This window comes from Nipponia nippon, unplaced genomic scaffold (assembly GCF_047370975.1).
Source record: "Nipponia nippon isolate SJK-2023a ecotype South Korea unplaced genomic scaffold, ASM4737097v1 scaffold_25, whole genome shotgun sequence".
In the NCBI taxonomy this organism is placed as follows: domain Eukaryota; kingdom Metazoa; phylum Chordata; class Aves; order Pelecaniformes; family Threskiornithidae; genus Nipponia; species Nipponia nippon.
In genome coordinates, this window is record NW_028262342.1 from 3,055,791 (window position 1) to 3,082,666 (window position 26,876).

General features: G+C 45.6%; 2 protein-coding genes across 8 annotated transcripts in view; one reads left to right on the forward strand and one right to left on the reverse strand.

The window, feature by feature from the left end:
- The first annotated feature begins 82 nt into the window (after window positions 1-82).
- On the forward strand, window positions 83-12,540 carry PHTF1 (putative homeodomain transcription factor 1). 3 transcript variants are annotated; one of them, XR_015705641.1, is made up of 19 exons: window positions 83-244; window positions 309-365; window positions 456-525; window positions 1,102-1,260; window positions 1,499-1,658; window positions 2,458-2,583; window positions 3,405-3,564; window positions 4,633-4,803; window positions 4,884-4,961; window positions 5,756-5,965; window positions 6,320-6,448; window positions 6,869-7,141; window positions 7,810-7,941; window positions 8,152-8,238; window positions 9,218-9,373; window positions 9,776-9,871; window positions 10,523-10,648; window positions 11,085-11,241; window positions 11,321-12,540. XR_015705641.1 is itself a non-coding variant. In XM_009462429.2 (18 exons), the coding sequence occupies exons 1-18, from the start codon at window positions 200-202 to the stop codon at window positions 11,103-11,105; spliced, it is 2,256 nt and encodes a 751-aa protein (XP_009460704.1). In that variant the 5' UTR covers window positions 83-199; the 3' UTR covers window positions 11,106-12,540. The 3 variants fall into 3 exon arrangements, 2 of the variants coding, with proteins under 2 accessions (XP_009460704.1, XP_009460705.1); XM_009462429.2 differs by having other exon boundaries at window positions 11,085-12,540; XM_009462430.2 differs by lacking the exon at window positions 2,458-2,583 and having other exon boundaries at window positions 11,085-12,540.
- Window positions 12,541-12,604: 64 nt separating this feature from the next.
- MAGI3 (membrane associated guanylate kinase, WW and PDZ domain containing 3) overlaps window positions 12,605-26,876 on the reverse strand; it is a 75,423-nt gene continuing 61,151 nt past the window's right edge. The window contains exons 16-22 of one of the 5 annotated variants that reach the window (XM_087761592.1): window positions 24,955-25,140; window positions 21,314-21,416; window positions 21,064-21,196; window positions 20,429-20,572; window positions 18,022-18,160; window positions 14,749-15,816; window positions 12,605-14,631 (exon numbers count right to left, since the gene is read on the reverse strand). In XM_087761592.1, the coding sequence (XP_087617718.1) occupies window positions 14,621-14,631; window positions 14,749-15,816; window positions 18,022-18,160; window positions 20,429-20,572; window positions 21,064-21,196; window positions 21,314-21,416; window positions 24,955-25,140 (1,784 nt within the window). In that variant the 3' untranslated portion in view covers window positions 12,605-14,620. Of the gene's footprint in view, window positions 15,817-16,284; window positions 16,375-18,021; window positions 18,161-20,428; window positions 20,573-21,063; window positions 21,197-21,313; window positions 21,417-24,954; window positions 25,141-26,876 lie in introns of all 5 variants that reach the window. The other 4 variants (XM_087761594.1, XM_087761593.1, XM_087761591.1 and 1 more) reach the window with 4 other exon arrangements.

The window sequence follows — 26,876 nt, forward strand, 5'->3', positions numbered from 1 at the left end:
TGCTTCTTTCGGCTCTGTGGGCGGCCGGGGCGGAGCCGGGCTCGGCGCTCTCCTAGCGCTGCCTGGGCGGGGCGGGGCGGGGGCAGGCGGAGGCAGTCGAGCAGCGGGCTGGCGGCGGTCTCCAGGGTAACAGCGGCCGGTACCGGTACCGGGGCCAGGGCCGGGCCGCCCCGAGCTCGCCGCCGCCCCGCGGCCCCCTATGGCCTCCCGCGACAGGGATGCCATTTCCTGGTACCAGAAGAAGGTGAGTTCGGCGCGGCGCGGGCTGGCGCGGGCCCGGCCGTGCCCTCAGCCTCCTCTCCTTCCAGATCGGGGCCTACGACCAGCAGATATGGGAGAAGTCCATCGAGCAGACCGAGATGAAGGTAACGGCGGCGGCCGGGCGCTCCCGCCGCCCTCGCAGCCCGGGCCCGGCTCCCCTGGCAGCTAACAGCCCTTTGTTTTCGGCTTCGTAGGGCTTCAAAAACAAGCCTAAGAAGAAGGGACACATTCAGCCTGATCTGATCGACGTGGATTTAATCAGAGGTGCGCGGCCCGCGAGAGAGATGCTGGCGTCCGGCATCCCCGCGCAGCCGTCCGAGCATCGCTGCTTTGCCCAGGGTGGGGGAAAGGCGAGCCTGCTCTCTGCCAGGTGTCTTTTCTGGAAGCCTTAAGCGGCTGCCCGGGGCCTGAGTCACTCAGCTTTGGCAGCAGCAGCGGCCCCGAGCGCTGTTGAAGCCCCAGGCCTTGCCACCGGGGCAGGGTGCCCACGCTCGGTAGCGTTGGTGCAAAAGGAGCATTGAAACCTGAAAGCAGAGGCAGGAGGAATTTGGGGTGGTTCAGCAAAAGCAGCACGAAGCGGTCGGTGAGAGCAGACTTGGGTGGGTAGGGAAGGGTCGGCAGCCGGCGCGCCGAGATGAGATGAGATGAGATGAGGGGCTGCTTTTAGACGCGCCTGTTTGAGCTGTGTGGACTGGACGTGTGCCCGAAGCTGGGCTGCTGTCACCCTTCTGAACTGCAGCCTTCTGGCAGGGTTTGGTCTCGGCCAAAGAGGAAGTCATAAGTAAGGAAATTCTTGTAATTCACAATTAATGACTTGTTTGTTTTTCCTTTAATTCCAAGGCTCTACGTTTGCCAAAGCCAAGCCTGAAATTCCCTGGACGTCGCTAACTCGGAAAGGAATTGTGAGAGTTGTGTTTTTTCCGTTATTCAGCCAGTGGTGGATACAGGTTACTTCCCAGCGTATTTTTATGTGGCTCCTGGTGCTCTACGTTATGCAAGGTAAGGGGGGGTAGCAGGCTGTGCCACGGTCCTTTGTCTGCAAGGAACGTGACGTCATTTTGTAGTCCGTAATCTAGAGCAGAAGGATCCTATCTGAAGCCTACTGAACGTAGATTTCAAGACGTGTGGCACTAGTATTTGCGGAAATTATAAAACAGAGGAAAAGTAAACAGTTAAGACAGAGGAACTTGGGCCATGCTCTTAATTTTTGCATTTGATACAATTTTCTCCTTTTCAGTCATAGCAGTTGTGTTGTATTTCATGACGCCTGTTGTGAATGCAAGTGAAGTCATGGGACCAATGTGCCTTATGTTACTGATGGGAACTGTTCACTGTCAAATAGTGTCCACCCAGATCAACAAACCTTCAGGAAACAACGGGCTCAGCAGGCGGAGGAGGTGAGCGGGGTAACGGGTTCAGTTGTTGCCATCAAAGCATATGGTGGATTGCTCATGGTAGAAGTTAATGGGTAAATATCTTCTCTTCTGGTTTTATGTAAATGTGTTCTTTAACCATAAATGTGAAAATGAGTATTTTCCATCTTGCTTGTAATCTTCTCATAACCAAGAGGAATGCTGCAGACTTACCAGGCCTTGCTGGGTCTGGTGTCGTTGTCAGGCTTTTAACAGGGTTTCTTTCTGTGGCCAGAGGAGGGCATTCTGCGCAGAAAGGCAGCTTCAAGGTTTTACAGACCCGTCTGGCGCCCTGCTTTGGCGTTAATGCAGGGAATTGCTGCTGTGTGTTGAGAACAGGCCGCTGATGGCAGAGATGACTGTGTGGATTCGTTGCTGGCAATTTGTTCGGGCATGGGGGAGATGTTACGGTTCCTCTACTAGATATTTAACTGTTTGGTGCCTGACTCAGTTTAAACACTGATGTAATGCGTTTGAACACAGGATGATGGATGTGGATAAAGTTTTGCCTCCGTTAGATTTCTACAGGAAAGATTTTGTCCAGATTTTGTCTGTTGCATCCTTTACTAGTGATATATTGATGTCTTGTGGGTATATGCATGTTAATCCAAATAAAGTTTATGTTATTTGGAAATAAGCATTCTGTCTGCATGACTTAAGAAAAATAGCATCTAAAAGATGATCAGATGATCTGATGATCTGATCACATCTGATTCAGATCTTTTAAGAAAGACCGAAAAGTAGCTTGCTATACAAATTTAATTCTCCTCTTTTTAAAAATCAGGAAGTTACGCAAATCTGTGGGTGTCGATGGGAACAGTTGGTCTTCTCCTGACAAAAACAGTAAAGAAGAGCAGTCTGAATCTGCATCCATTCTTAACAATTTATTTAGTATGCTTTTCCGAAGGAGGTATGTGATCTTCACTGGGTTTGGTGTATTGGTAATGACACTGTCAACAATTTGCTATCTGGAAAATGAAGACAGAATGTGTGCTGTCACTGACGTCCCCAGAGTCTGCCAGCTAGCTTCTTTTGAACTAAAAGCACTCTTGGTATTGTGGGAGGCTGATTCCTCGTGAATTTTTAGTATGTCCTTATTAGGAGATCACACCATGGCTCACACTGCAGCTAAAAACGAGCGTTAGATGAGTGGCAGAAAGTGGCGGAGCTTATTTTTATTTATCGGATAAGTGACCTTTCTTGAATGGGTATGCTCAAATTATATTGCTGTTTTGCCTGATTTCCAGAAGCAATTGTGCCTTCTGGTTTAAGTTGCTTGAATAGTCATCCCACTTGACCACCTTACTTTTTCTAAAAGTAACTTGAGGAAAAGGAGGATAGATTGGGATAATATTTCATTGTCTTCTGCTGTTTTCTCAGGTGAGTTTCTTGATGACAGGTCCTTTCTCTTGCTGAGGACTTCTGGTCTTCTGAATTGCTCTTATTTTTTTTTTTTTTTCAAAATAATAATAAGAAAAAATTTCCCTCTTGGTTTAGAAGTTTTAAGATACTATTGAAGTTACAAAAGGAGCTGTCCAGTGAGAGTGAAGCAGATATAAATCTCCTCAACAGAATCAGAACACAAAGAGCCTGTCAGCAGAAGACGACTATGTGTTCCTTTAGCTATATCGTTTAATGGTGTACCTGTGTGGCAAGTGAAAGAGACCATGATGTTTTCCTCAAAGAGTTTTTCTCTGACGTAAAAGCATTTAATTGTATTTTCTCTCATAGGATGAGAAGAGTAAAGTTGGTAGCTGAGAAAGGGACTGAGACGGAAAACGGCGTGAACGCTGTGCATAACGGCATTAAGCACAGACATGCCAGATCTGAGCACAGGCTGTTGCACTTCAAAGAGAAAAATAAGCTTTCCGATGGGGAGAAGAGCCATCAGGTATTGGCAGGAAAGATCCATTTGAAGTCGGAAATTTCAGTGTATTCTGTGCGTGCCGAAACGTTTGTCGATAATTAACTGTATGGTTTGATCTAAGACGAGATACTCCCTTCTTTTGCTAATCTTTGCTCACATATAGGAACCGTGAAAACCCTTTCTACTTCTCCACTGAACAGCTGAGACGGTGCTAATATTTTACTGTCAGCATTTTTTCATCTGTTCAGGAGTCAAGTATGTCAAACACAGGCGATCCTGGAAAATGTCTGTTTTACCAAGGTGCTTGTTTAGTTGTAGAGACTTTCAGTTAAGGAAGACTGCTGATAATGATTAAAAATAAATAAATTAGCAATTATCAGAAGCAGTTCCATAAAATAATTTGCCTTGCAAACAGTTCCCCACAATATCCTCGGGGGGAGGCAGGAAAATAAAGACTGAAACGTCCCTTGGGGCGGGAGAAAGACAGAGTTAAAGCATTGTGACCTCTGTTGAAATCTCTAAAAGATAAAGCTTGTGGAGTTACTTTTGAGGCTGCTCTGGGCTGGTAAGGTGTTAACTCCCACATGAAGAACTTCGATTAGAATCTGTGCGGGACACTGTAGCACCGTGCCATCCCAGCTCCTCTGTTTCTAGGCATTTGGAGAGGAGCAGAGCTAGGTGCAGGGGGACACATCTCACGATTTCGGGTCTGCGAGCCACCAGCTTGTAGATACGTCTGTTCTGCTGGGCTTAAGGTTGCTGGTAAGACATAGCCAAGAGCTGCTGCTGCCTCCTCCTCTTCCCGCCCTTGCCCCAGATCCAACCCCACCCCCCCAAGATTCCCTCTCATTGCCTCTGTGGCAAGGCAAGGGCAGGGGCAGGGAGTTAAAATCTGTGATGTTTCTGTGCTGCTGAGCTGGATTCTGTTTCTGTGTGTTCTGTGGAGACCATCTTCTGCTGGCGTGTGCAGGTAGTCAGAGATTACTGGGTATACCAGGGGAGCAGCAGCACCGGCTTTGAACTTTGGTTTGCTGCAGTTCAGGTTGGTCCTTTTTCGGTGCCTTCGTCTTATTTTGACTGCTGCGTTTCCAGGATGACTGCACCAACAGAGGCGGCGTTTCTGATGAGCTTTCGAGTGAGGAGGATGCTGAAGCAATGGCGCAAAGGATCTTGTTACGCCAGAATGTAGAAGGGGCTTCCAGTGACAACAGCTATGAAGAGAAGAAGAGGCCTCTTCTTTCTTTGAACCAGGCTGTCTCACAGGTACTCATGCGGAATTTATGCCATTTTCCACACAATTTTTTGCTGTGGATAATGAGCTGGTTTTCCTTTGGTTTTGGCAGGTCAAGCAAGCCCTTAAAGGTGCCAGAGACTCTGATAGCGTTGTGGAATCTGAACTGGAATCCACGTTATATAGTCAGGTACGGTCACAAACTCAAGAGACGGAGCTTTGCCGAGCCTGGCCAGCGCAGGGACACCCTCCCCATTAGAACAGCCCGTTACTAAATGACAGTGCTTCAGCATCGTCAGGTGCGAGGTGTGGCCTCCCCCCCTGCTTGTTTGCAGCTTTGCAAAGTTTGTTCACAATTGTGAGTGTACTACTTTGCTTAACAAAAACAAAACAAGGAAACAAAAAAATCACTCTTATCGGCAGCGTAGTATGGTCCAAGCTGCCGCTAATAACTCGTGTTGAATTGCTAGAATTGCTCTTGTGGTTTGGGAGGCAGCACTGCAGCTTTTATGCTAATACATTTTGATTTTAACGTGATGAAATACATCTGTTCTGTGATATATACTCATTTACCTCTTTACTTTGTTTATCTTCCCCCCTACCGCTCCCCCCACCTGAAAATAAAATAGAAAGAAATGACTATCAAATTATAAATATAAAAATCTATAAATAAATATAAATGAAATTTTAAAACAGATTATGCAAAAGCCACCAAACTTTTGCATTAGAATGAATAAGTCATTTTTATTTTGTAAAGTTGGGAATGGAGGTGGGGAACTGATGGTATCTGTGTGACTTCCCATGAAACGCTGGTTGCAAAAACCATCAGTGAGTGATATCGTCTTTCCCAGTTTGCACTGGGGGGTGTGACTGGGAGTTCTCGGCTGCCCCGGGAAGCCGACGTAGCTGATCGCTGGGGGGGAGGAGGTGGTTCTGCAAATGGGGCGTGGGGCTGCGCTGTGTAAATTTTGCTCATCTTCACAGGACTCGAGGTCCTGCATTAGCGTGGGGTCCCGGAGCTGCAGCGTGACCCGGCGAGACTCGGAAAGTACCCGCCACGACTCTGAGACAGAAGATATGCTTTGGGATGATCTGCTTCACGGGCCCGAGTGCCGCTCGTCCTGCACCAGCGACAGTGAGGAAGTGACGGTGAGAGGTACCAGGCGGGATTTGAAGGAAGATGTTTTCCAGCAGGTTTGTTGATTTGTATCCAGTAGTTGAGAATACTGTGACACCCCCCCTGCCCAAATAACATGGAAGTCATCTGAATGCTGTTGGTATAACGTGAGCAACCTAATGCTGGATGAGCCCATTCCGTCAGCCGTGCTAATCGCACGGAAGCCTGGAATGATCTAAATGGTATCAGTGAGCAACTCCCTCGTCCCCGCCGGTATTATCTGGGCCACTGCTAATCCCAAACCAAAGTATTTCACCCAAAGCCAAATTTGGAATCGCCCTCTCAATCGAAATACTTCCTAGGAAGAAGCATTATTTAATAGCGGAACAGAGATAGCTTATATGCCTTTGGCATTCCTTTCTCTTTTATAGAACCATTTGTTCTGGCTGCAGAACACAAGTCCAGCATCTGCAAAAGTGAGCGCGCTGATCTGGGAAGGGAATGACTGTAAGAAGGTGGACATGTCCGTGCTGGAGATCAGTGGGATTATCATGAGCAGGGTAAGAGGGCTGTGAGGCATTGCAACCCCTCTCCCTCACGCTTTAAAAAACACCAGCCAAAACCCCTGCAACTAGCCATACACGCAGACCTGAAGTGCGGTGTAAAACTGCTCCCTCCTCAGCTGCGAACAGAGTTGTCCCAAATGTTCTTACCTAAAAATTGCACAAACCAAAATTTAAGAGGTCCTGTGGAAGACTAATGAGCGCCGATTATTGCTGGCTGCGCCTCTGCAGTGGTTTTATTATTTATTGACTGATTGTTGTTGGTTTGGGAGTGAAATGGGTGGAATTATTTTAGGCTATGTCCTTTGAAGAGCAGGGGAATTGAATGCTTGATTGAATTAATGCTGCCACAACAGCATGCCTTTTCCTTGATGCAAAAACCCAGGTAATCATCCCATTTTTGTTCCTGCTTGCCAGGTTAATGCCTACCAGCAAGGAGTGGGTTATCAAATGCTGGGAAACATCATCACCATTGGATTAGCATTCCTACCGTTCCTCTACAGACTGTTCCGCACGGATAACCTGGAGCAGCTGTGCTCCATTTCTCTAACGGAGCTTTTGCACATCTTTTGTGGAGCACCGGCAAGCACCCCTGTCATTGTTCTGTCTGCGATCAACTTCCTCGAAAGACTTTGCTTAACCTGGATGTTTTTCTTCATGATGTGTGTTGCTGAGAGGACGTACAAACAGGTAGGTTTACACCTTCCGTGAACCCCGGGGCAGTCTTCTACCCAAACCACGCTGCCTGTCGCTGAAGACGCTGGCAAGACAAGTGTGTCTCGCCAAGCTGAAGTGTCAAAGCTGGGTAAGATGTCCAGGAAGGTTCGGCAGGGAGTCTGGTAGGACTCCCGTTCATCGGTCACGAACTTGAACCTGTCAGTGCCCCTCCTGCCCCCCCCGCCCCCAAGGGAAAAATACCCGTTTAACACCTCAAAACGGCACTCTGCAAGGAAGCGCGCGCTTCAGCGCGGAGCCGTTTGTGCAGAAGCAGCCTGCGCAGTTGGCCTGTTGTAAGCTGGAGCACGCGGTATCGGCTGCATCGCATCCAGCCCCCTCACGACTGCGGGCAGTAGCTTTGCCGCAGCGGCCGTAGCTGCTGCGTGGCAGGCCGGCGCCGGTTCCTGTTCTAGCGAGAGCTTTGTGGCTGACCTTGCAAAGCAACAGCAGCTCCGCCTCCGCCACGCACAAGATGACTGTTGGCTACCTGAGAGTCGTGCGCCTAGGCGCCGTTAGGCTTCCCCAGCGGGCTGCGAGGCTCACCACCTCTTCTACCAGTTACCTTAAGCAATCCCAAGCAATCTGTTTTGGTTTAGACTAATTTATGTTTGTGTGTGTATGTTTTTGTTTTGAATTTGCAGAGGTTTTTGTTTGCCAAGCTTTTTAGTCACATTACATCTGCTCGGAAAGCCAGGAAATACGAAATTCCTCACTTTAGACTCAAGAAGGTAGAAAACATTAAGATCTGGTTGTCCCTTCGTTCTTATCTAAAGGTGAGTTCTGATCCGAGATGGGTGCATTTGGTTCTTACAGAGGCTGGAGCCAAGCCTCACGGTACAGGTGCTTCACCTCACTGCTGTCTGGCGCTCTGGACAGCGCGGCTTGAATCGTTAAACCACTGATTGCAGCTGTTCGTGGGGAGCCCTGACTCCCCAGCTCCGCATCCAAACCTTAGACCTGGCTCAGTGTCTTTGTTTCTGCAGAGGCGAGGCCCCCAGCGGTCTGTGGACGTTGTCGTGTCGTCGATCTTTTTACTGGCTCTTTCAATTGCTTTTATATGCTGTGCCCAGGTGAGATTTTAACTTTTTGGGTTTCTTCCCCCTACTTCTTTTTAAAAAAAACCAACCCCAAACTAATGGAGGCTTTTCTTTTGCCACCCGACAAAGTGCTTGAACTGTTGAACCGTAGCTGTTTGTCTCCAAAGTAATACGGAGGGGGTTGCATTTTTTAAAAGCTTTGCAATGCTTAGCTGGTAAGAGATGTTCATTCTCCGTTTGCAGAGGAAGGTCTGGGACTTTATAATCATTAGGAAAATTTCAGGACAGAAGCTTTTGTGCACAAAGGAAAGGGCTCTGCCTAAGCACCTCAGGTGTTCACAGGACATTTTATTTAAGAGGGCTGATTGCAGCATCCTCTGTAACCACTGTGTTGAAAAGCAGGTCACTAACTCTTACTTACACCTTTTAATCCTTCACTACAAGCCTTCCGTTACAGTAAGCACTGTTAATGCTGGAGCTGTTTCTTTGGTTTTGGCAAGCGATTCATTACAGTGTTTAGGCAAGTTCTCGATACCACGAAGACGCAGTTGTGCTAGCAGTAAGACAGATGATGCTGCCTTTCACTGCTGTGATCGCTTTTCTAAGCCACAGCTTTCTGGAGGAACTCATTACAATCCCAGTCCCACTCTTAGACCCGACGAGTACGTACTGGGAGAGGCAGCATCAGCTGAGCGTGGCTGTGGTGGTCGAAGGCTGCCGGTGGGACGAGCACAGATGAAAGGAAAGACGTTTTAGTACCAGTTAACTGGAAAGAGAAAGAACAAGCGTCCTTTTCTAAGCAGAAAGAATCAAATTCCAAGCTAAAGCCAGGTTAGAAACAAGACCTTTTACGTTAACCTGGTTACGTGACTGAATTACACTTCAAGGGAAAAAACTGCCGGTAGCTGTAGGGCAGGGATGTCTGGTCAGGAGCAAGGGCAGCGCTTCTGCACTTCTCCGAAGAACGGGCACGGTACGCGTTACTCACGTTGCCGTTCTTTTTTCAATACAGGTTCTTAAGGGTCACAAGACATTTCTGAATGCAGCTTACAACTGGGAGTTCCTGATCTGGGAGGCAGCGCTGCTTCTCTTTTTACTACGCCTGGCATCCTTGGGCTCCGAAACCAACAAGAAATACAGTAGTATTTCAATCTTGCTCACGGAGCAGGTACCTCCATTTGGCTTATTCTCCCTTTGGCTTTGTGGCCTGTTTGGATGTAATAATTGCATTTCAAACCAGCTTAAAAAAATACTGGAATCAGATTTTAAAATTTAGACATCAACACTTGTGCTGGACAGAAGGCAATAAAACACCGTACAGCTGGGGACGGACAAGCTGTGAAACAGTTCTAAAATTCTAGATGATGTTTGTCTTTGGGTTAACACGTGTTAGCCACGTCAGTCAGAAAAAGAGCGATATTATCACTGCTGAATTCCTGTCTGTGGATGCGTCCACTTCTTTGGAGTGACAGCAGACTGCAAAAAACAGCTCTCATTTCCCCCAGTCAGAAATCAGCTGGGGCCAGTGCTGGAGTATCAACATCTGCTCTGTAACGTCTCTCTGTCACAGATAAACCTGTACCTAAAGATGGAGAAGAAGCCAAACAAGAAGGAACAGTTGTCTCTAGTGAACAACGTTTTGAAACTATCTACAAAGCTACTGAAGGTGAGCTACTCTCCCTAAAAACATGCAGTCGCTCCATTTTATGGAAGCAATGACTAATGACAGTGTGGGGTTTTGCTCTTCCCATTTCTCTTTCTCTGGCTTAGGGGAGTTCGGTCTCACAAAGGGAGTTTTTCTGTGCTTCTATAGCCATGGCATGAGATTAAAGCAATACAAGACCCGTGTGGTTCATTAGTGCTACAAACCTGTGATTCGTAGCAGCTTACTATGATTTCGATAAGCGAGAGGAGAGGCTGTATGAACACAGCATGTCTCCTTACTGCTTGAATCTCATTTTCCTTCTGCAGCTTCCATGCTGAAGCTTCTTGACGGTAGCAGAGTAGAAAGAGCATAGTCGAAGAGCCACATAAATGAGTCCAGACAAATTCTACAGCCTGTTGAGTCAAGCTCTTGTTACGCAGCCAGTGTTGCTACAAAGGAGACTTCCCAGATTCAGCATGGCTGTTAGAAAAGGTCTTTGAGCTGGGAGGCCTGAAATACGGAGTGGGAATTTCTGTACGTACATTTAAGTCAGGATACAGAGGCAGCACGTGATTAGCAAAGCCTGCCACAGAGCCACTGTTAAGCTAAAAGAAGATGAATTCCTTCTGGTACGGACTAACCCTAATGGACTTTTTCTTCCTTTCACTGCAGGAACTGGATACTCCGTTTAGGCTGTATGGACTGACCATGAACCCCTTAATCTACAACATCACACGGGTTGTAATACTCTCTGCTGTCTCGGGCGTTATAAGCGATCTGCTAGGATTCAATATCAGAGTAAGTAGAACTCCCCCCCAGACCACCAGGAAGCCCCTGGCCGGGGACGCTTTGGTAGCAGTGCCCGGTTCCTCCCAGCCAGGCAGAAAGGTCTGGGTTTGCATCGGGCTCCCCTGCACGGCAATTCGGAGAACAGCCCACGCTGACCGCATCTCCGTCTCCCTGAGCCTGCGGGGGGAGGACAGGGCCGACTTCTTACATTTCAGCCCTGTTCAGGTCTTCGGTGCCCACTTAAAGCCAGAATTAGTCAGGAGCCTGGGTTCTTTCCCTTAGAATGAAGACAGAGTCCTCCTGTGGCTCACACTTCTACATCAGAGCTTTCTGAGCAGAGCATTCAATGCAGGATGGGCGAAGGAGACCGAGTTTCACCTGTAGGTGAAAAGCATTCAGACCTGCGGCTTTCAGACCCATACTCACTCTCCGTATCTCTTTTCAGTTATGGAAAATTAAACCGTGAACTGACCAACCATCAGCACTCAGCCCTCTCCACCAGAAGGACAGACCAGAGAAGATAACCAATCACTGGGGCAACAGGCAGAGGTGCTCTCCAACTATGGAAATCTGTAATGACGATTGTGTAACGGATTCTCAGCGTACGTATCAAAAGTTCTCCCTCTGCTTTCTCTCCCTCTGTTCTGTAACAGAATATACAGAATAAACTGGTCTAATTAGCAAAGTCATCCCACGGCGTGGACACGCAGCGAAACAGAATTAATGGGGCCAAACAGCAGCAGCTGGCATTGAGAAGAGCAGGAACTGTGTGCACAGAGTGGGGCATCAAACACTAAAAGCCGTGCGAGAGCTCCTGCTGACACCGCTGATTGCTACAGGTGCCTTGTTTCTGCAAAATCGGAACCCTCTGCATGTGACAAGTGAAGAGTCAGGCCTCCCCTTTTACCATCCTCCTCCTCAGAGCGCGCTGGAGCCACACTGGAATTTTTCAATTTGTGCATCCTTCAGAGCTCTGCTCAGCCTGACGACTGGGTGCGTTATCTGGGTGCCCTGCAGAGCATTTCTTTTCTTACAAGCTCAGCGCGCTTGAGGCTTTGCCTCTTTGCCCTGAACTACCGCAGGCTGCACTGAAATTCGCTCTGCGCACGATGAATTCTGCCTCCGTGTTGACAATTAAGTGAGAGAACAGACCCACGCTGGCTGGCTTACCTTGGGTCTTCGGCAAATACACGATCATTTTTTTGGAAACATCAGTTACACGAGAACAACCTTACAACGCAAACTACAAGTAAAGCATTTATCAGCTACAGACTGTTCTGCTGCGTTCGGTCCCCGTAAGGCCTCCGTTCCGCTCAGCCCGGGCTCTGCACCCAGGGCATCCCGGGGTGCCTTTGTCCGACACCCAGCTTTGCTCTGCGGTCCGAGAAGCTGTTGCAGCTCCGCGCTGCGATAGTGCCCGACAGTGGAATACCCGCGGAGGAAACTGCTGGGAGAATCACTTCGGTGGAAGAGATGTGGCAAAGGCTTCCTCACCCAACAGCAGATTCATGTTTTAAAGGGCAGAGAAGAGAAAATGTTCAACTTACTTACATTTTCCTTAACTGGCTCTGCTGTCTGCTATTGTATCAGTAATGAGAAAAGCAAAAACTGAGGAACTTTTCATAGCTTCATTCTTTCACATACGGGGTAAGATGGCAGAAGAATTTTTGGTAGTAAGTTGTTTACAGCTCTTTTCTGTACAAGGAAAAGTTGTAAGATGTAAAAGGAGATGACAGTTTGATATATCAAAGTGTACAAATAAACCTACAGTACCAGTATTTCATCATTAACAACTGTTTCAACGTGACTTGATGATTTTTATAATACCTTTGTTGAACATTTGTTATTTGAACAGGGAGTCAAGGAGACTTCCAATAATAAATGGTATTTGTTTTCCAGAAGAGTATTATGTTTGTGGGTAAAACCTGGGTCTCGGATTTGGCTGCTAAAAGTATCACACCACTGCAAGTCAACAAAGAATCTATTTTATACAGTGCAGAACCAACAGGCCATGAACTGGAGTTTCTTTTTAATATCTATATAAAAAATAATGAGCGATTTACAGGTCTCTCTCTAGTCAGAACCTCAGAAGTATGTATAAAGGTGCTGTACAATATATAAACATTTACACCCAGTACATCCATACACTGCTTAGCATTCCAAGGCCGCGTTGCTAAGTCATCCGGTACAGTAAGTACAGACACGAGTTCTATGGAAGGAGAAATCACACGCAGGTAAGACACTAAATCAGGTCACGTTAACATAGAGAAAAAATAGAGGAGTAGTTGATGACAGGGAAATAACTTCAGTGGTGCTAATTCATCTCTGTATTAAACGTCTGGATTTGTTACGGGACTCAGTGGTTGGGGCAAGTGCATACAGCTCAACATAAAACAGAATCTCTTGTTAAGAATACATGGTTAATATCTACAGAGGCTACTTTAAAGTATTAAATATTTTCACAGTCATACTCCGCAAGGCGGAGTATTTGTACACGTTATGCTACACAGCAAATCTCAATGGATCACCCAACGTCAAGCAGCAGAGCGCAGTTCAGATCTGCTTTAAAGCCTGTTTCATTTTCGAAGTCTTTGTTTAAAACGCTGTTTGAGTAGTCGTCTGTACTTCTAAAGAATTCGACTCGGAACTGATTCACTGTGCTTCATTGAGCTTTAAAACCGTTCAATGTTTCAAAGCCAAACCGAGATATTTGCTCATTCACTTTCAAACAGCAAATCGCATTAGTTTGAATTTTAGTGTGAGTAAAGCTTGACCTTTTACACTTCTTTCTCCTTCTGCAAACTGGACCAGCGAGCTCCTTGTACCACTTCTCCGCAGTCATTAAAAACCGAGCGTGTCAGGAAATCATCACTAAAACTATGAAGAAAATAAAACCCTCCAATTTATGCAGCCTGCTGTTCTTACAGCCGTAGGACTGACGTCTCAGTAGATTCTGGTGGTAACACCCCTCTTTTTAAAGTAGGTGTTAGAGCCCCAACAATGGATGTGAAGCCTCACGTACCCTGTGTATCATCCTACTTGGCGCTCTTGGAACAGATCGCACGTTCCAAGTAACATATGGGAGGCGTCTAATGCACACGGGCAAGAACTTCATTTACGAAGCTGCTCTGGCAGTTGGTTCTGTCCTAAAAGGTCCGCTCTCACCTCTACAGAAGGGAAAAATCCGATTCCTAACTAGCGTTAAATAATTAAAGATGGGAGTTCAGTACACAGCACCACAATGAGGCTGAAAATAAATGTGCGCTCATCGCCTGCGTTTACAAGGAATGCTAAGGAGGAGGCAGTGCCACGAGTGAAACCAAAGGAATTATGTTATTTAACAGAACCCAGAATTTGCTCTTTTCAGACATATGTTTGCAAACAGTTGTTATAAGCATCCTTACGAATCGAGAAAATAAAGCAATTTTGCCATGTTCATAAAAAGCAAAATTACAAAACATTGATTATGTCAAATATAATTTTTATCTACACGGTTTTGTATTAGGTATAAAAATTTAAGAAAAAACGTCAATTGAACAGCATCAGTGGCTCATTTGCTGCCCTGGAATTGATAGAACCAACTCACCCATCTTCTTACCGAGCCAGTAAGACCACGTGTATTTCCTTATGTAAACATGCAACATGCTCTTGAGAAAATACCCATTTCAAACAAAACCTTGCCTCTCCTGCGACTGGACTACGGATGAGAAGGATCAGATTGACTGGATACAGTAGATAACTTGGCACAAGAACAAGAAGTGAGTCATGATCACATTGGCAATATAGGCATTAAATAATTTTGTTCAGAAACTCACAATACTATCTGAGAAAGCCGTAGCAGTGCAACGTTGAGAGCAGCAGAACACCGCCTTCAAAAGGACAAGGGGACAGCAGCTTATGGAAGAGTTTCATTTAAGCAATCCAAAAGGTCCTTCATGCAGCTTAGATAATTTAAGAACGAGTCAAATACTTTCTACCCTCTTAACCAGTTCCTGAAAAAAATGACAACTTTGTGAAAAGAAACAATGCTTTTAAATGACCATTATTAGAAACTTGATTAAAACATGTTCTAAAAAAAAGTGTCAGTCAAACCCGTTTTTCAGCCACACCTGCTGTTTGGGTGACTTTACACGCGCTGGGTACCCTCCAAGGTCCAGGAGTTATCGGTGTTTTCTTGACTGGAGAACTACTCTCAGATTTGGAAATTCCATCATCTTTGGTTTCATCGGGCAGCTCCAGGTATCTCTCTCTGTGGTGTCTGTTCAGCGTGAGCGTCTCCTGTGTTCCCAGCCTGCTTTGTTTCTCCGTGGAAAGCAGTGGAATATTGGAAAGACTGGAAGTTTTGAATCTGCTGGAACTCGGCTCTCCAGACTTTGACTTCTTTATTTTTTCGTCTTCAGATGTGTTTCTCCTGGAGTCACCGAACGGAAGGTTACTGTCATCAAACGCTGCACGTTGTCGCTCTGGAGACCACCCCTCTGTCTTTCCAGAAGCTTTCTGCTTCGTGTCTTTCCTGACTCCTGTTTTACCACTTCCACCTTTCAATTGCTCAACAGTCATCTTATCACCACCAGTTGTTCTGTCTTGATATTCTTGTAACCTGCCTACCGTTTCTACGTTTCCCTGCTTACTGAGATGCTTGTGGGGACTGGCAGACCTTCCTTGATTTCCACTGGAATACTCTTTTTTGTTACCATTGTTCATCCCTGTTTCTGTGGGTTTACTCTCTCTCTTTCTGGACCTGTCAGATTTATGTGAGAGATTGCTGCAGGTTTTTTCAGGATCCCCTTTTCTGGGGCTGTGGAATCCTGTGTGAGGGTGTCCCTCAGCAGCCACCACCTTTTCTGGACTTGCAGATCTGTCTCTTCTGGCCCCTAATTCCAAACTGCTTTTTGTGATTCCAGGGCTGGAGGGACATTCCCATCTGCTCTTTGTTCTCTGGGGAGAAGACAGAGGCTTCATCTCAAACTGGTTTTCAGTTAAAGTGCTTATCTTTTCAGGCACAGTGTTCTTTGCTTGTTCCAGTTTCTCAGACAGCTGAACTCTCGTTAAAGCTTCTCCTGGTACTGGTAAATAACACACTTCAGATGGGGAAGCAGAATGTGAAGATGAAGATAATGGTGACTGTTCTTCATATATTACATTTGACGAAGATGGATTATAACTATCCCAATCACCTGGAAGTGAACAATGAGAGATTTGATTAAATGACTTAAAAAAAAAAAAAATCACTAAATATTTTAGAAACGTGCATACTACTGAGGTTTCAGGATGTTGTATGACATCTTCAATTTAAAAAAGATTATGTAGTGGCATATTCTCAAAGTCTTATTTAGTCAGTTTTCTATATTGCATTGTTCCACAACCTACAACAACCATAAGGATGTGATTTGCGAAAAATCTTGTGCTTAGAATGCTGGCACGACCTCTGCGGGACCGACACGGTCTTGTATCAGCACAACTTCAGAGCCTACGTAGCAAAATTGCAAAACAAAGTCCCTGACTTACATTGTTTAATATAAGAAAACCAAATGAACTGAAACTGTTATGCTAAAAGAAAACTGAAAACAGGGAAAAGTTGAGGTTATTCATAGCTTTGCATTTTAATAATAGGAAGAGATGAAACACAAGACATGCAGATTTACCAAGTCTTTAAGGAAAAACCAAGAAAAGCACTGAAAGCCCTTAATGTTGCTCAGGTTTCACGTAGGGACACAGACTGGAAGGAGCCAAACCTGAAGGAGGAAGAGAAAAAGCCCAGAACTACATACCAAAATCACAGAGTACAGCAGGCAAGATTTCAATCAGAAACGTATGATTAACAGCAAGACAAGAGGCAACAAAACCCTTCCCTTCTCCACGGCTGCTGATCTAATCTAAGTTGCTTAACCCAGTCTCAGGCCTCACTTGTGACAGAGGGCTGGACCAGATGGTCTCCAGAGGTTCCTTCAGACTTTTCTGTGTTTCTACCTCAGACTCAGGAGATTTCTATGAATAAGAGGGCCAGGAGTGATTCCAGATAACTATTGCGCTGCCCTCGTGGTGCAGGATAAACACCATTTATCACTGCTGAAATTAAACCAAGCTTAAGTAGCTGTTAGTCAGGAGAGCGCCGGAGGTGCCTTCGCACTGCCTCCCTCTCTTCTAGCCTGTAAATGCTGATTTTAAAGAGGACCTCAACAGAAGCTCATCAGAACACAAGGAGGACTATATTTAACTTTTGCTCTTAATGGGAAGGTAATTCAGTGTGAGAGACAAACCCAGGCAGCCAGGAATCGAGCAAGATGGCACAGAACAGGCCTCGCAGTTCACAGATGGGCTGTTTCCGTGCCATGCGCTAATTCACTGATTTTACTGTGCTGTGCAGGTCGGAGCAGTAAGATGTTCAGAGCCATCTTGTAGCTCTCTGGAGAAAAGAAATGGAGAAAGTTCTGAGCAGATTTTATCCCTTGAGTGGATGCCAGTTGCTGCCTGTAAACGACTGAACACGACAAACTATTTGGTAGTTCAAACTGCGTGTTTTAAAATTTTCAAAGGGGAGACTCATGGTTGGTCACTATTATTGAAAAGCTCTTCATCAGAAAAAGTGACCTTACAATTTAAGACGTTTACCAGCAGAACCTTGGTGTCAGCATCACGGGTTAAAAGATTAAAACGTGCACTCAGAGAGGTGGTGTTCTTTGCTTTAAAATACTGCCGTGGCCACAAGTCTTTTTGATTTGTAGTTTTGCAGCATTTCCTAAGTCAGACTCAAAACCATCAGCTCTGTTCTCTGCAGCTGAACTCAGAGCTCCTGCAAGGATTTGCTTTCCTGTCCTTCCCTGTTTTTTATTGGCCTACAAAGTTGTGCTTTCCTGTTGCAGAGGCAGACGTCACAACTTTAAACAAACAGAATCCATTTTGAGAGCAAAGCTGTCTCTGCCCCTGCTTTCTGAAGTTTTGGCTTTGAACAACAAAGCATTTCATAATTTAGAAGGCTAAAAACAGTGAAGTAAATCTGTACAGAAATCATATTATTCTTAACGATATAGGCATTTTGAACTGAGTACGGTATCATAGAGAATTTTAATTTAAATTAAAAGGCAATCAGTGTTAATTATCACATTTTTATAGGAAAACTTGATTAGCTTGGACAGAGCTGAGAAACTTATTACAATTACAAATATGCAATAATTTCACACTACGCAATATTCCTAAGTACTTGTCATGCATTAATTTTACCAAAAATATTCCTTGTATTTTAAAATAAGTATAAGCAGCCTGCACAGCTGTCAAAAAGGGAACTGCTAACGATTTCAGTGAACAAGCACCAAAGTCTCTTTATCAGACCGTACTCCATTACCTTGGACCCTCAAAATGAAACAGCACTTGAGATGACTTACTGTGATCTGGTATCAAGCCAGTCCCTGGTCTCAGCAGCAGCAAAACTTTATTCCCTCCAGCCTGAATCAGCTCAATGGCTCGTGTGTGAGTGATTCCTTGGGTGGGCTCTCCATTAATTTCAACAATTTGGTCACCAACCTGACGAGAAAATAGCAACCAGGTTAGTCTTTGTGAATCTCTGACACTGTAAACCAATTTTTAATTTGGAAAGAAAAAAAATAGAGGCAGATGCTTCTGTCTTTCCTCTCATGCCAAAATCCACTCAGCAACACCATTCCACGGCTGCTGATTAACACGATGCAACGCAACTCTCTGGCGATTCAGAGCTCTTCATGCAGGTCTTCATGCTCAGCCAGCTCAACAGAAGATCTCAGATTCCTTAAACACATCTTCCATTTATTTACAAGTGATGAGACAGATACAGCCACATGCTTCAATGTATTTTCATTCCGGATCATCGTATGGAGGGAGCTCATGGATGAACGACGTCAGACCTGGCACCATGCGCCTGTTTAAAGTCACGCTAACCAGGGAAGCAACACAGCAACTTCTCTATGCTTAATGCAGAGCTGAATGCTATCGTGGCTGAACAGGTTTTACGTAAGGAAAGGATTTTTTATTCCCGGTAGGAGAGATCACCACTATGCTGTTATCGGTACTAAGGTCTCTGAGGCCAATTAGCAACTTAGAAAGGCACTGGGCAGGTAATTACAGTTCACGCTACCTTTGCAGGCTGCTGGGAAGGGCTGGAATAGCACCCCCCCAAAAAGGGTCATGAAACCTATTGCGCAACACATGGATCAGCCAATGGATGTCACTAGTGCACAAAATTAGCAGTTTGAAGAGACTGACTGGGCTTTGTTAAATAAACTGTCTCTGCCAAAGGAGGTCACTGGCTGGTTAGTCATCGGACAGGACAGGACGCTGCACGACGTGCCTCCCGTCATGCTCAGTTGCCGTTAACTGGGTGAGAAATTCCTCTTCACCGTTTTCAAGTACAGCCAGAAGAATGACACCATTTTCCAGCTGAGGAGGGAGAAACTGAATGATGTGAAAATTGTGAATAACCTCACGCTGGGCAAGCGCAGCCCCTCTGTGCTCTGAGCTGCCGGGGACACACGGCACAGCGCTCGTGGCCCTGCTCCTCCACAACCACCAGCAGCGGCCACGGGCTGGGGAGGGCTCACGTTCCCCACAGGACGTGACCACCCACCATCGCAGCGAATGCATCCCTACGTACACGCATCCCCTGCACAGTAGGGTGCTCGGTGCCAAGGGGTGGGAGGGGGATTTGCGCAAGACTGCCGAGGACCCACAGCCCAGAGTGAAAGCTGAAATGTGGGAGCTGGAGCGCTTTCAGCAATATCTTGCTATCGCAGTCCCCCACCACCCTGGGCCTTGGCACAGGTCGCCTACGCAAAGCACAGTACAGTCAGCTGGGAACCTTTTGGTTGCTCTTGCCCAGAAAGCAAAGCCCTGGAGCTTACTGTAACACCACTCGATGGAGCAATACGAAAGAAAATATTAGTACTAACTACTACACTCATGTAACCTCTCAAGCATGAGGGAAAAAAGCCAATTACTGTAAAGAATTAGGATAATAGAAGTTAACAATACTTAGAATTTCACATCCAATTAAGCCCCACAGTAGCCCCAGCAAGTATCTGTGTCAGCACTATTCTACAAACTATAACACAAATGGAAGCAGAGCCTTGTGCCAGTGGCCGTACGTGCAGCGAAGCCCCAGGAGTGCACGTGGGACAGCATCTCACGGGCAGCGGGCTCACCTTCATGCTCCAGCCTCTGAAAATTCAGCTCTGGGCAGCAGTCACAGATTCTCACGTACCATTGTGCTTTGCTATTGCACTGTGCTATTGCACCCATGTATTTTGCTTTTACTACAATATTTGAAAGTGAATTCCTTACACAAACATAAGAATTAACATAATAATCTTTGAAAAAAGTCAGGCTTACATCTTCAAACACTGCATAGAACGGCAATAGCACAACGTACACACAAACATTCCTTACGAATTCACTGACTCGGACAGTGATTCTCCTTTCAACTTTCTGCTCCACTGTGTAATTTCTTCTTTGGGCTCCTGAAGTATCCTGAGTAGCTGCTGCTCGCCCCCTGGGACATGTATGTTATTGTAACTAGAGCATGGATGGACAGTTCATTTTGGATGGCCAGAGCTGTTCATATATTTCTCCTCTAAAAGCCTACCACCCCAGCATTTGCTGTCACTGCACGGTACCAGCAGGAAGAAGGGCAGCTGCCCCGATGCTGTACTGCCTGGCAGGACCCTGAACTCATGAAAGAACAAAGTTTGTTGCCACTGTAGGTGAATTAATATGTCAAAAGGCCAACGTGATCAGCAAATTGATTAGAGAAGACAAACTCACATGTACTCTCCCATCTTTGACAGCTGGCCCGTCTTCAGCAAGTCGAAGGATGAATAAGCCCATGTTGTATTCCTTTCCTCCTCGAAGGCTGAATCCAAACCCTCGAGGGCCCCTTTCCAACTCTACTGGGAAACAGCCAGGATTCTGTACGAGAAGTCAGAGGAAAAAAAAAGATGAGGACCTGCAGGCAGATTTAAACGTTTGTTTTTCTAGAAAAACGCTTCACGCGTTTCTGTATTTTGAGAAACATGCAATCCACGATTTAAACTGAACTCATCACAACTCACGTATGACCAGGTGCGATGGTTTCATTCTAAGTCTAAACGTACAGAACATTTTTCCTTCTAAGTTTTAGATACGCATGAAATTTGGGTCTGTACTAGCCCTGTTGCAAGCATTTTCTGTTTTTTTTTATAATTATGAGTATTCAACTATACTAAGGAGATAATAAAATCTAAAACATTAGCAAAAACATTCTGTGAGACACTTTAGTGCATTTTTATATGCAACTTTTGTACCCATGTCTGACAGGGAAAAGTTTTATTGTTCAGCTTTTGAATACTCTGTGGCAATGCCACTGTAGTGTCTTGATGAATGAGTTATTTTGCATGCCTCTGCACCCTCTGGATGGTTACCTGTACCTGGGAATGACGGCTACCAATAACCGAAGCAACGCCACCATCGGACTGTGTCAAGTGCTTATGCTCGGGCCAGGAAAGCCTGTAACTATTTGAAACTTCTTTTCCAGCTTCACCTTCTGTAGCTCCCCTACACAGAGGTAAAAGGACATGGATGTTACCTTTGCATTAACAAATGATGGTCAAGCTCTGGTCAAGCTTTTCTAGCTGTTCTCAGTTCCTTTTGCTAGAAGCAAAAGCTCTGTACCTGTCTGCGCTGGAAGGGTTGATCTGTGCTGATCCCAGCGGTCGGTGCTGCGGAGCTGGACTCTGCCTGGCGGAGTTTGTTCCTGACGGAGGACCACGGTGTTCTAATAAATTCAAACAGAAGCGACAGTCAGAGAGAACTTCCCAAATACAAAGCTAGGCACACTCACGAGACCACAGTGACCATCAGCGCCGTGCCTGCTGTTGCTAAGGATGCCACGGCCACAGCATCTCAGGTTGGGCTGAGCTCACCGCAGCCGCAAGGCGAAGAGGATTTCCCAAGATCTAACACCATAAGCCAGGAACCCAAGTGCACTTCACTGGTTCCATGGAATAAATTCCTAGGAATTTTATTCTTACCTATGCTGCTTTTCCTCAGAAAACCAACACAATTTTAACCCAACCAGACATGAACAGAAGGGTTTTGGACTGTCTGCAAGTTGATAAAGACCACAAGGGATTAGGGCTACTCAGATCCATGAAGTTGGTTCGGATGGTCAATATAATAAAATTTTGTAAGAGATGAAGAACAATGTCCATTTGAGAACATAGCCCTTTTTAAAGGTAAGAGCAGAATGAGGATCTGCCGTGGCAATAAGAATTCACAGATGAAGACCCTAACAACGGAGGGAAACTGTCAACTCATTTAAGGCACAATGGAGAGTTTGCTACTGGCCAGCTATAGGAAAGGTTACAAACTGGTCCCACAACCACACTGGAGGGACTCATTCACTGACAGGTTATCAACGAGAATCTTAAAGTGTTTTGCCTTCTCCCAAAGGCTAAGTAAAAACTAAAGTATAATGACATTTTAATAAAATCTTTTAAAATAGTTTAACATGATTTTTTCCCTTCCACGCAAAATACAGTAGTTGTGCACTTTACAATAAATCCAGTGCATTTATGAAAAAAACATGTTTCAGGATACAAAAATGTCTGTGTCACTTAAGAGTAATGAACCATAGTCTATGCAAAAAAGCTGCCTCTTAGCTAGAACCTGAAATGGCACATTGCGGCCCAAGATGAACTTACGTACTGCATTATAAACTAATAAACTCCTTTTCCTTATAAGGGTTAAAAAAAATCCCAAGCACCCAAACTAGAGATGTTCCAGTCCTCTGCTGGGTGCATCACATTACTGCATTTCTCAGTTAAGAACAAACAAACCCCAGTAAAATATACAAAGCGCCCAAGCATCTTAAGGGAAGGAAAACATAACGGATATTATTAGACTGAATTTCTCAGGTATGCGAGACCTCCCAAGCCCTTCAAGGAACTGCTTGGTGCTATTACTATGACATGCCTTAAAGAGGTTTTTCTCTAGAGACGAAATGTCAACTTTTACTCCTGGTTTATATTCAGAGTTTTAATTTAGAAGCACAAGCAAGAAAAATGCCATCTGTTTGTACAAATTCTCCAGTCCTCTTTTCAGCCTGCTCTCTCGTGTTTCCAGCTAATACATGACAAAAGCTGACGGCTCTTGCTTTTGTGAAAAATGTTAAAGAATGTCTTCTGGCGCAGGAAGTGGAATTCATTTATTCGTATGAAAAGCAAAAAATTTGTATGAAAAATCACACATCTGTGAAAGCCAGGAGGGAGAAGGAAGGAGAGCAAGGCAGTATTTTCATTGTCAGTCTCAGAGGAGAGCGCTGAAGATGATGCACTGGGGAGCCGCAAACTCTGTTAGGGTTCACGCTTTGTGATGCCGAACAGCTTCTGGCAAAACGGGCGTCTGCCTCTTTGGAGCCGCACCCTGCATCTGCCTCGGTGTTAACCACTGTCTTGCGAACCATCTCTGTGAAGCTCAGCTCTCTCCCCGCAGCCCAGCGGGGAAAATGCCTGAAGCCCCGACTAATTCACATCCACTCTGGCTTTCTACGGGAGTCTGCTGTATGGAGGGTTATGCTGTGAACTAAACTGTATTTCTCCAGCTAAATCAAGGAGAATTTTATGTGGTGATATATTCCCATTTCTGTGGAACAGGTTCTGTTTCTCTCTCCTTCACTGTCACAAATCCTTTACATTTGAAACACACCAACTCCAGCTCCTCTAAGCCACCCGTATTTTCTGACTGGCCTCTTCAGTCTAGTTTTATCACCTGCTACTGACTTTTTTTTCCCCTCTCTCTGTTAAATCTCCTCAGGTTCTTGTTTCATCTCTACATTTTGGCTCCAAATCTGTAATTGAGGAAGTGGGAAAAGCTAAGTTCTTACCCAGAGTCCAGGTAAGGCCATGCATAAATAAGGGACAATAATGTTATATTCAGAAAGCTTATTTTGAAAACAAAGCTGATTAAGACCCCTGGAGAAACAGATCTAATGCAACCAACCCAAACTTCAGTTCCATTATAAACATTGCCCTGGGCAACTGCTCTGAGTTGTGTCCCTTCAAACTGGAATGAATGAGACTTGATAAAAATGAAAATCTTAACAGAAAAATAACAATATGTAGAAGTCTCTCTGCTTCAAGCAATAACAAAAAGGAAAATTCAGTCTTTGAAATTTTGTATTACAGGCTGAGATAGCATGTTAAATATTTGCAATGAATGTGAAATTACGAGAATCATTTGTTGGCTTTATTCACATTCTGGCTTTAGGTATTTATTATTTAGAAGGTGAAGAAAGCCAACTTTCTGGCAAAATAATGATAGCGAGTTTAATTAAACCCACAAGCAGCAATCCAGAAAAATGCAGTGGTAAGCAGGGTTGGAAAACAGATTTTCTCTTCAAATGATTGGGTTTTACATATTTATAGTGAACTGTTTATATAGGAACAATACCATATTGAACACAGTGTTGCATGGGAGCTTTCATTAAAAATAAAGTCTCTAAAGATCGGACTTTGGAGTCACAAATACTCACTTTGCCACTCAGATGACATGGCAGTTGCGTGTGAAGAATTTGCTAGCAGCCTGGGAGGCTCTGCAGGAAAACCCTGAGTAAGGTTTTCATGGTGGGATGTGACCATTTTTGAAAGCGCAGCTTTGGCAGACAGAACTACAGGATGTTTCTGTTGCATCCCAGGGATGCAGCATTAGGCAATTCGTGTATTTTAACATGGCAGGAAGGAAAAACTCAGAGTGCCTAAATGGAGAGAATCTGGAAAGCAGGTGTCCCTGCGGCCTTAGAGCACCCTAGCTGTGCCTGGCAGAGCCACTCCAGAGCATCCCGACATCACCTCCCTCCTCTGGAACAAAGCTCCTATCAGCCGCTGCAGCAGCAGGAGACAGACCCTGTCCAGGGGTGAGAAGATTTTCTCTCTGAGCCTTGTCCCATCAGTCTGCTGCAGCTCTCCCAAGAGACATTTCTCTTTGGTTGAAGAACACAAGGTCTGAACAGGACATGTTTCCATGGGAGCAGCAGTCTCCCTCTCTCATCTGAGAAACCATGAGAATTTCTCTTACCCTGCACTGTATTGTTAATACTTGTACCTTATTTTTCAATACAACCACCTCGGCAGCTGTCTCTGCCCCACCTGCCTTCAGCTTTTCCAGAGCAAACAGATGAGCTTCACTCTTTTCTTTAATTTCCAAACATCTTAAAATACTCCACTTTAAGTAAATTAACTACAGAAGTTACAAAGATTAGACTTTGGCAGTGTGGTAGGACCCATCCGCCTGGCAAGGCCATGTGCCCTCCTTACCTTCCTCAGCTACAACAGTCAGAGTCACCACGTTGCCCGCATCCTTGATCAGCTGCACTATGCTGTCGTGCGAGAGCTCAACGATCGACTGACCGTTCACTGCTGAGATGTGGTCTCCCACTTTCAGCTTCCCGCACTGGTCAGCTGGGCTCCCATCTATAACTCGCCCGATCTTGTGAGGAATCACTAGGAAATCAAGAACAAGCACAGCAACACAATTAATACTCGTGTCAGATAAACATCACGCAGACCCAGAATTGCCACAGTCACCCCAGAGACGACTCCTGCTCTAAAGGGCAGCATCGCTAGCACAAGAAAAGCCTGCAAATAATGAAGAAAGCTTCACTCAGCAGAGCGAATGGAAACGCCAACCCCTGACAGCACGGCCTTGTCACATACAAGGTGTTGTGCCTAGAGGAAAACACGGGAAGGAAATGGGTCACACCTGCAAAGGGATGAGTAAGACCATGTGTCCCAGGAGTGCTCTGAAGCAGTTTGTTTTGCCACTCAATGTATTGTTTTCCATTTCATGCATCGACCCGGGAGCACTGTGTGGGCTCAGAGACAGTTATGGACATCCAGTTTAACAGTCATTAGAAATCTGGATGCATGGATTAACTCTTCCTCCTTGCAACCAAAAATTAAGCCTTAAATACACTTCAAAAGGAAATCAAACTTCTCCTGCCAGAGACTATTAGTGCCTGGTGAACACCTCAGCAGCGACCCTCGGCACGCCCAGACAGCCCAGCAAGGTGTGCTAGATCAGCTCTGCAGACCCGTTCCCTATTCCCGCTCTCCGAGATGAACCTGCACCTGTAATAATTGGCTTGAATTTTAGCTGGCTTTCCTGGCTCGGTCTCCTCGGTTCATCCCTTAGTGACACTCTGCTCCGTATACAGACTCCTCTAGAGGCCAAAGCAATGGGGCCAGAAAAGACAGAACAGGGAAAAGAGGGAATTTTACGAGAAGAAGGAGGAAAAAAGACCGCTTTTAGTTACTTTCCCAGAGGTGAACACAGATGCAGGAAGGAGCAGAACTAAAAAGGCACAAGGAGGGAGGGATGCTCCACTCCAGCACGGCCCTTCCTCCGGCACCTCTCCCACGGGAGAGCACCGCCACGGCCCCAGCGGCTCCCGCGTCCTCCCCGCCAAGAGCTGTGCTGGTGCCTGGGGAGAGATCATGTTTTATGGTTTGCTGACCTGAAGATGGCACTCGGTAGCCAGCGAGATGCCGTTGTGACAGGAGGAGCCTACCAAAACCTGGGGCAAAAGAGCGGCTGGTTGAGCTGCCTGCGTGCTGACGTGGCCCCGACAGAGCAGATTCGCATTACATCAAAGCGCATCAGTCAGCATGCTTTCCCATGCGTCTGAACCAGCCTTTCATTCATCTGGATGCCTGAAAGCATAGCAAATTGGCTCCCAAATCCCTCATCAGGGCTCTTCTGCCCAGGAACTGCTGCACTGCTCCTTTATAACTCATTTCCAAACACCTCTCCAGACTGACCTCCACATGTTTCATAAATGCTCTTCCTGCTACTTCATGTAAAAGCCTGTTTGCATCTCCAAAGCCTGAAGTGGGTTTGATGGATACCTGTTTTCTGTAGTTGCTGCCCTCCCAAACATGCTTCCCTCTGAGGGATCGGAGAGGTGAGGAACATTATGCGCCTGCCAGGATTATCAGCTGGCTTTTCAAAACCATAACAGCAAATCTGAAACACTTTCACAGCATCATCAGCCACCCAAGATTAAAAAGCCATCAAGGATTGTTTTAATGAGCTAGCACACACAGAAGTTGCTGTGAAGGAACAGACATTGATGCCTTCTAGCATTTACCATGAGTTTAAATTTTAATTACACTTCCCTTAATAGACTGGCTTTTTAAAGTATTATATAAACCTAAGAGCCAACTGTGAAGAGTAAAGC